The 8,633-nt window shown below is 35.7% G+C and overlaps 2 protein-coding genes across 2 annotated transcripts; one reads left to right on the plus strand and one right to left on the minus strand.

Moving 5' to 3' along the window:
• The first annotated feature begins 3,328 nt into the window (after window positions 1-3,328).
• LOC105973561 (mitochondrial import inner membrane translocase subunit Tim9) lies at window positions 3,329-5,155 on the plus strand. The gene is made up of 2 exons (XM_012998597.2): window positions 3,329-3,592; window positions 4,791-5,155. Exons 1-2 carry the CDS (start codon window positions 3,498-3,500, stop codon window positions 4,975-4,977), a joined length of 282 nt encoding a protein of 93 aa, XP_012854051.1. The 5' UTR covers window positions 3,329-3,497; the 3' UTR covers window positions 4,978-5,155.
• Window positions 5,156-5,494: 339 nt separating this feature from the next.
• Window positions 5,495-7,015, minus strand: LOC105973525 (wiskott-aldrich syndrome family protein, putative (DUF1118)). Its single transcript, XM_088816892.1, has 2 exons — window positions 6,767-7,015; window positions 5,495-6,047 (listed from the first exon to the last, which is right to left on the minus strand). The coding sequence occupies exons 1-2, from the start codon at window positions 6,860-6,862 to the stop codon at window positions 5,667-5,669; spliced, it is 477 nt and encodes a 158-aa protein (XP_088673018.1). The 5' UTR covers window positions 6,863-7,015; the 3' UTR covers window positions 5,495-5,666.
• Window positions 7,016-8,633: the final 1,618 nt, after the last annotated feature.

Raw genomic sequence — 8,633 nt, forward strand, 5'->3', positions numbered from 1 at the left:
TAATATATGACGTTTTTTTTTTTTATTCTTCAAGGAATTTAATGGTGTTTTTGACTTTTCATATTGTAAAATACACCACCAGCCTCATGATCCATGCATCCGCTACACTAAAGTTGTCAGGGTGTTGTGCATATAGGAGGATATGTGCTAATTTATTTAACACGCGGTTTTTCCGCCAATTAGTTATTACACATGGGTGGTTTTTGAGAAAAAACCATAATATTTAATAACGAATAGATTTTTGGATTAAATACAAATTGCATCCATTTACAATAACAAGTATGCATATACTATACTATAGTGCGATAAAGTGGCCCCTACTGTCAAACCATGTTAAAGAATCTATTCCTTTTTAAAATTAATCGATCATTGCACTAGATATTGGACATTTTAGGATGAAAATGCCCTTATGATTCTGTATAAAATGCGTGCCTCTTTCGTTCTATCTTGTATTCAGTTTACCAAAAAACAATTCATGTTTCTTCCCTAATTTTGTTTTCCCTAACCTAAAATTTCACCTAAATTTTCTGAAAAAAAATTATATTTTAAAAATTATTTATAATTTCCTTTTAAATTTATAAAATTTTCAATTTTGTTCCCAAATAAAATTTATGAATTTCTTTTATTTTGTACAATATTTTTAAATTCTTTTTAAAGTTATGAATTTTATAATTTCTTTTTCAGCCCAAAAATTATGGATTTAAAATGTTTCATGTAGTTCTAATTCTCAAAATTCATGCATTTCATTTTTTTATGTCCAAACAATACATGACATATTTTTTCTAGAAACACTTGTCCATGTAATTGGAGTGCTACGTAGTAAAGTAAAAAAATGGCGAAGTAATAAAGTCAGAAATGCCCAATTATATTATATAAATATAAGAGTAAAAAGGTAATTACACTGCATAATCTGAGATTTGAGTGTCGTCCGTTAAATTGAAGGATTTGGGCAAAATACACTTTACCTCCTTGTACTATTTCATATGTAACACAGCTTACCCCCTCGTACTATGAAAAATACACTTACCCCCTTATTTTAACGGTCAACCTATTTGACTTTTAATGGTGTTAGAAGTAAAATAAATTTAATATATTTTTAATAATCCTTACTAAAGGATACATTTTCTTTAATTAAAAAAATATTACATGTACTATGAATATATTAAATAAATATTTAAGATAGCAATTTTTTTTTAAATTTTTTTAATTAAATATAATTTACTTGTTAAATATTTATATTGAAAATTAATATTTAGATGATAAATTTTTTTCATATATTATTGTATACAACTAAGTAGCAAGTATATTTTTTCTTATTCTGGATTAAATTATTTAACTCATTAAACATTGTGTACATTGAATTTTTAATGTTTATTTGTAACATTAAACTTCGTATAGTGAATCCTAAATGTAAAAGGCTTAATAAGTGAAATTTAAAATAAGATGGTAAGTGTATTTTTCATAATATGAGAGGGATAAGTGTTACGTTGGGCATAGTACAAGGGGTAAAGTGTATTTTGCCCTTATATTTTGTAGTACGGGGCGTAGGGATGACAATATTACCCGACCCGGGGGTACCCGCTCCGCCCCGCCCCGTTTTCGACGGGTAATACCCGCCCCGTTAAGGATTGGGGCGGGTAAGAGTTTTACAATTTATACCCGCAACGGGTAAGGGGCGGGTACGGATGTAGTAAAATTTCCCCCGTACCCGCCCCGTTTACCACCCATATTTTTTATTTACATATAATACCCTTATATGTATAATATAATGTATATTATATTTTATAAAATGATTGTTGATTTGCATTTATAATTGGGGTCTTAAGATATAAGTCCCTGGTGACAAACCTTATTAGAACTAAATGACAGCCCTAATTAAAATTTGTTTCACATCCTTTATCAAAATTCATTCCAAAAATGCCCCTCCATTCACCAATTCGAAAATTAAGTGAGATTATAAATATTCTATGATGTACTATGGTATTATTTAACATTTTTAATTTGCATCTAGAATTTTTGTTGTTTTTTTTTTTACGTAGAATAGTGTATCTTTTTTTTTTCTCATTAAGAATTTTTTTTTACATAATATTGAAAGTTATGATTTTTTTAATTTTTTTTCCGGCCGTAGTCATTGTAGACACTCATAGAAAATCGTAATAATCCGTAGTCATTCACAGACATCTTGAAACCCTAAATCCTCCTTTGAAACCCTAAATCCTCCTTTGAATCCTAGCCGCCAGCCGTCAGACACTCATAGAAACTCACAGACATCTATAGATATCAAAATCGAAAAAACTTAGATTCGCCCCACCAAACCCTAAATCCACCCCCACCAACCCTAGATCCGCCCCAACACCGCCGCCGCACAGCCCCTGCAAACCTCCGTCGCACAGCCCCTACAGCCCCCGCCTCCACCACGACCCCGACCCACCCACCGCCGAACAACCCCTGCAGCCCCCGCCTCCACCACGACCCCGGCCCACCCACCGCTGCACAACCCCTTGCCATTGCGCCTCCACTACCGTTGCTGGTCCCTCTCCTGCCACCGCCGGCGACGGCCTTCGATTCGTGTTTCTACTGGAGAAAAATAGAGATCTAAAGAGATGAGAGAAAGGGAGATAAAGAGAAGAAAAAAAAACGATAGAGAGAGAGGGGGAGAACGTGAGAGAGAAGATGGAGGAAGAGAGAACGTGAGAGAGGAGATGGAGAGATAACGTGAGAGATTAAAAAATAAAAAGAAGAAAAATAAATCTGAATTAAAGAAACGGGAATATATAAGTTATATGATTTAGGGTATAAGGGCAAGATAGGAATAATAAAAAAATGAAGGATGTGGCTCATATATTATTTCAAACTAGGGATTTAATTAAAAGATTTAATTTGAACTTGTTATTTAGTTCAAATTAAGTTCCGTTTGAGGGGCTCCCGGCATATTACCCCTTTATAATTTAATTATATTTAGCAATTAGCAAGTATATATATTTGCATTGGAAAAAACAAGGCTATTTTTTTTTTAAGGAACTTAACTAGAATTGATTTTTATATTTAAAGTAAGAAGAAAAAACCAAAATAGAAGAGAGAAAAAAACGAGTCATCAAACGGGGTGGGTACCCGCGGGTGCAAAATGGGACGGGGCGGGTTTTACAATTCCAACTCGCAACGGGTATGGGGCGGGTGAGAGTTGCTTGATTTTCCAAACGGGGCGGGTGCGGGGATTGCCATACCCGCCCCGTACCCGCTCCATGGCCATCCCTAACGGGGCGGTATATCCGACACTACTGATAGTAATTATTAAAAAAAGAAGAAAAAAAAAAAAAGAGGATACTAGTGATAGTATAGGGGTGCAATTTATATTTAACCCTTAGTTTTATCAAAAGTTAGTTTCTTGCGACTCGAGAAAGGATCCGAACCGTTAATCAGCAGTATAGCTAGGGTTTTAGGGTTCTTCGTTGAGATACAGTTTTTTGAGTTGAGCAGCTTGGCGAAAACCCTTGAAAATGGACAAGAGCATGCTTGGAGATCTCGATTCTCTCCCGGAGGAAGATAAGCTCCGTATGTCCGCCATGATCGACCAGCTTCAAGTCCGCGACAGGTTTCATTCTACACCCAACTAATTAATTTCACTTTTTTTTTCTATTTTTCGATCTTTAAATTATTCAACGAGAGCTAATTGAAAATTCATGCTTCGAATAGAAGAGCGCAAATCTTATTAATTTGTCATCAAGTACAGTTGCATCCCTAGAATTATGTTGATTTCAATCATTGAGTTCCTAGAAAATGTTGTGTTACAGAAGATTGATTAATTGAATTCGATAAATCAGTATTAAAATCTTAAAATTTTGCCTGGGATAGTTAATTTTTGCTCCCCCACAGTTTCTAGTTTGATTCTCGTGATTTCTACCGTTGGGTGTCTGCCGTCGAGTCGAATTTATTTGAACAGGCCTTATAAAGTGGATAATACAGAGTTCCTCTGCTTTATGGTTCCTTGAAGTTGGATCTTCAGTTTGCTACATTTTCGATTTGTTGATTTATTTGATTTTTATTTATAATGTAATTTCTTATCCCCCTCCCAGACTTGCATAAAACTAGTAGTTTAGGTATATCCCAGGATATCACGTTGGACTATGTCATGAACATTTTCTTGTTCTTGCAATAAAATCATTAACTATAATGAGAAGCTGTTTGTTGTGCATACGAGAGTTTGAAATGTCGAATATTTAGGTTTGCTGTAATATTCGATGTAATACATTTATGCCAATGTATGCCAAGAATCTGAGTTCTTTGCTGTAAATCCATGGGAAACAATTGACACTTGAGAAATTATTGTTAAAGTCGTTTGAAACTATGAAGAGTTCCTGGCTACGTCTCTGCAGTTAAAGTTGCCTATTGTGAAATTCTTACAATAAAAAGGGTCATCCCGTAACACTGCCAACTTTTGTATCGTGGGTTTTGGTAAAAAGTTATCTTCTTTTTTTCTTTGCAGAGCATTTACGAGCACAGCCACTCGTTTCTTCTTGCTGATTGCACCTTTTCTCTATGGAACTTGATATGTGACTGCGTTTAATTTAGTTGAACAATCGTTGTGTATGTTAATCTTGAAATCATGATAAAAATGCCGTTACGAGTTAATAATTGTTTCGTCTTTTTTCGTTTGAAGTACCTTATCGGGCATCATTATTATTTACTAGTGCTTACAAAGGTTGAAATAATTTGAGCTGGCACAGAGCTAGCCGATGCTTATTATGCAGGTATGTATAAATAATATCCGAACGTGTCTTTGTTTCTTACAGTTTAAGGATGTACAATTCATTGGTGGAGAGATGTTTCACCGACTGTGTGGAAAGTTTCCGGCGCAAAACCCTAGACAAGCAAGAGGAGACTTGCGTCCGTCGATGTGCTGAGAAGTTTCTGAAGCATTCGATGCGTGTTGGCATGAGATTTGCAGAGCTCAACCAAGGTGCCCCAACCCCAGATTAAGTCGCCTTTTTTCAACCTATATGAAGCAATCTTCGGTCAATGTGATTCCATTCCTCAGAAGTTCGATTTTTTATTCGGAGTTTAGGAGAAACTGAAAAATAAGATGAAAGATGCTCCTCTTCTTGTTGAACCATATATTTACTTTTCCTAGACGAAAAATGCATTTATTTTATTTCTTGTCGAGATTGAAGGTGCAGTCGGAGTTTTGTTAAAGGACAACAACATTGTGCTGATCAAATTTGTCTTCACAATACAGCTACATATTTTGTTTCCAATTTCAAAATTATCAGTATGTATTATTTTCAAAAATCACAATCCACTTTAATCTTTCTTTTGACCCACTTTAATCACATGTTATCATTGTTTATCTTGCCTTTTAAAGAACTTTTTTGATTAACGGACAAAAATAATTAGATTTTTCTGAGATTTTTTAATTTTATCTTGAATAATCTGATAGAAACAAGCATAACACAATAAAAATACAAAGAATAGTAAAATCAAAAATCTCCCATATTACTAATCATCCTCATCTTATAAATATTACAAAATAAGTGCTTATGAGTTTGTCAATTGGTTCCAAATGATAGCAAATGATATGATATATGAAGTTGAAATTCTAATACAAATTGACTTGTGCAAATATCCAAAATAAAATAAAATATATATATAAAAAAATAGAAGTTGTCTAACTAAGTAGATTTCTGCAAAGTGGAAACGAGATTAGAAGCAGCGAAAGCAGCAGAACCACCAACAACAGAAATCAAAGCAACGACGACCTGAAAACCGATTTCCCAAGAGTAATCTTCGGGCACCAAAAACACAAAAACAGGTCCTAAAGCAAGCAAAGCCAAGCTCAGGCTTAAAAGACTCGAAGGTGTTCCTGGATCAGTAGCTGCTGAGAGCACCCCGAATTCTTCCGCTTTAGAGAGAAGCCCGAGCCTCTCTATCACCGACAAAGACAACCCCGAATTCTCGGCAGCCGATAAGAGCCCGGCTCTCTCGGCTTTGCTTAGCAGCCTCAGCTGCTCCACCCTCGTTAGCAGCTTCACTTGCTGATTCGATGATGCACTCTGTACACATGACAAAAAAAAAAAAAAAAAAAAAAAAAAAAAAAAAAAAAAAGAGAGAGAGAGATTGGTAATATATATTGTTTAGTACTTTAATTGATATTGAAAAAAATCTTGCTAATAAAAATCTGAAGCGATGCAAATTATTCCAATCGACATGGTGGTACGGAGATGGAGAGTATAATGTGTTAAATGCGCTAATTGTGACATCAATCACACTATAACTAATCAAAATTTTAGCTTAGTTATAGTGGTATTGCAATTATCGCCAAAACAAGCAAAACACAAAATAGAAACTAAACGAATTCATACTAGAAGTACGATAATGTAGATTTGACGAGGGTAGGGATCATACACTATAACCTACATTAATGTAATGTTTTATTTCAATGTCACCGACGAACACTTAAGCACCATCGAAAATCCTATTTTAAGTATAATTCGTCTCAGCCGTGATGCGGGATGAATACTCACACTCTCTCCCGTAAAACAATTTGAATGAATACTATAAAAAGAGCTCAATTAAAATAGCATACTACTATAGTATTAATTTGGTTTTTAGGATATTAAACAATGGGTAAATTAGTGAAAATGCACACGATGAAGGTCTCACATTTCATCATGTTACTTAGTTATTCCATTTTACACACACACACACACAATTAAGGGCAGGAAAAATGAGTGTAATACAGAGAATGAAAGAAGGGGATAAGTTGTGATACCTTTTTAGAGGTGACAGCAGTTTTGGTGGAAGGAGGTTTTTGGGAAGCCATGGATCTGATGAGGAGAGGCGAATATGCTTTTGCTGCCATTGCCATTTTTTCAGCTTTCTTTTTCTTTGATTTGCCTTCTTCTGTGTTTTTTTTTTTTTCTTGGAAGGTGAAGAAAGAAACACTTCACACTTGACAGTTTGACACACAATAGAGCTTTACCTTGGTTTATCAATTTGAGTGGACCAAAATATATCTCGTGGCATTACTTGCTCCTCCCACCCCGTCCTTTCCACGTGGCTTCACTTGCTTGGTCAACTTTTTGCTGAAAGTGATCACAATTGCTTCTTATTTTTTTATTCTTTTTTTCTTTTTTCTTGGTAAATTACAAACCCCCCCATAAACTTAGGTTAAATTATGAAACACACCCACACCTCTACGTAATTATCAAAATCCCCCCGATGTTTGTTTCTGTCTTACTCCAACCCTGTTACGATGTAATTTTTCACGGAATCTATTTAAGTTCAGTTAATATTTCCCGAAAATATCAATTCTACCCATGCAAACTTGACATTTTTTTATGCTACTTTTTAAAGCCAAACATTACCCTCAGATGGATAATAGCGTACTAAAAAGTTGTGAAGGTGTTACTTAAGAAAAAGTAAAGATTTCGTATAAAGCCCCACTGAGGGCAATTTTGACCTTTAAAAAGTAGCATAAAGAAATGTCACGTCTGAAGGGATAAAATTGATATCTTTGGGAAATATTAACTGAAATTAAAAAGATTCCTTGAAAAATTACTACGTAAGGGAGTCAGTGTGCTACAGAAACAAGCATTGGCGGGGATTTTGATAATTACATATAAGTGTGGGTGTTTTTTTTTTAATTTAGCCTAAGTTCAGGTTTTTTCCCGTAATTTACCCTCTTTTTTTCCCCTTCATAAACTCGGGTGCGATCTCTAAAGTAATTGGTAAGTGTTACCACCTTAGACGGTGACATCGTCTATGACTCGAGTGTGGCCGAGTCATGGCCGAGAAACGGTGCCAAATGAGAGTTGGCACAAGACATCAACACAATTGGCCGATGAGTGTCGAGTGTTGGACAAGCATTTAAGGTGTTTGTCCGAGAAAACAAGGAACGACTTGATAGAAATGGCGATCCAAAGTACTTGATTGATGGCACAAGCGAGTAAAGGGAATACTTAGCTTTTGGCACGGGCGTGTCTCGGCAAATGGCATGAGTGATACTCGGTAAGACTTGTGATGCACGCCCGCGCCCAAGCAAAGCTGGCGCACGACAACCGACAACTTGGGCGGTTGGAGGGTAGTTGCTGAGCAGTTGAGGTGATATGAACCACGCCAACCATGTGACGAGACCCGATAACAATACTTCGGTTATCAACTCCTAGACCGTCCAAAAGAAGGAATCAAAAGAGGGTGGAACCGCGACCCGTTGTCTATAAAGAGACAAGAACCTTGGTATGTGAAGACGCCACAATCAATTGTGGAAGATTGATTGATAAGTCAGGTGAACGTACGGAATCCTCCGGTATGTTCGAAGAGTTCTTAAAGAACTAGAGAGAATAACCTCACAATTTAATTAATGATCAAAAGCTGTCTTTTATATGAATAAGAAGGCATATATATATAGACCCCAAAACTTAGTCTTCAAGAAAGGAAAATAAAACCCTAAGTCTACTTAATAAAGGCTCTAAACAAGTGAGCCACGGAATTAAAGAGGGCCTTAATAGAATAGTCCCATAAACACACTAATATGAGCTGATTAGAGATGAACCCACGGATTTAAGGTAGGGTGGGCTTTGGTCTTCATCATGCTTGCTCTTATTTGCTCAACTTGGACTGATCTTTAGCCCGGATGG

This window comes from Erythranthe guttata, chromosome 4, assembly GCF_056151865.1.
Source record: "Erythranthe guttata isolate IM_541 chromosome 4, IM_541, whole genome shotgun sequence".
Lineage (NCBI taxonomy): Eukaryota > Viridiplantae > Streptophyta > Magnoliopsida > Lamiales > Phrymaceae > Erythranthe > Erythranthe guttata.

Excerpts from the sequence above, each read along its gene's own strand:
- LOC105973561 (XM_012998597.2), top strand. The coding sequence starts at position 3,498 with ATGGACAAGAGCATGCTTGGAGATCTCGATTCTCTCCCGGAGGAAGAT. Across the intron at positions 3,593-4,790 it reads CAGCTTCAAGTCCGCGACAG|TTTAAGGATGTACAATTCAT; the intron begins GTTTCATTCTAC and ends TGTTTCTTACAG.
- LOC105973525 (XM_088816892.1), bottom strand. The coding sequence starts at position 6,862 with ATGGCAATGGCAGCAAAAGCATATTCGCCTCTCCTCATCAGATCCATG. Across the intron at positions 6,048-6,766 it reads CTGCTGTCACCTCTAAAAAG|AGTGCATCATCGAATCAGCA; the intron begins GTATCACAACTT and ends TCATGTGTACAG.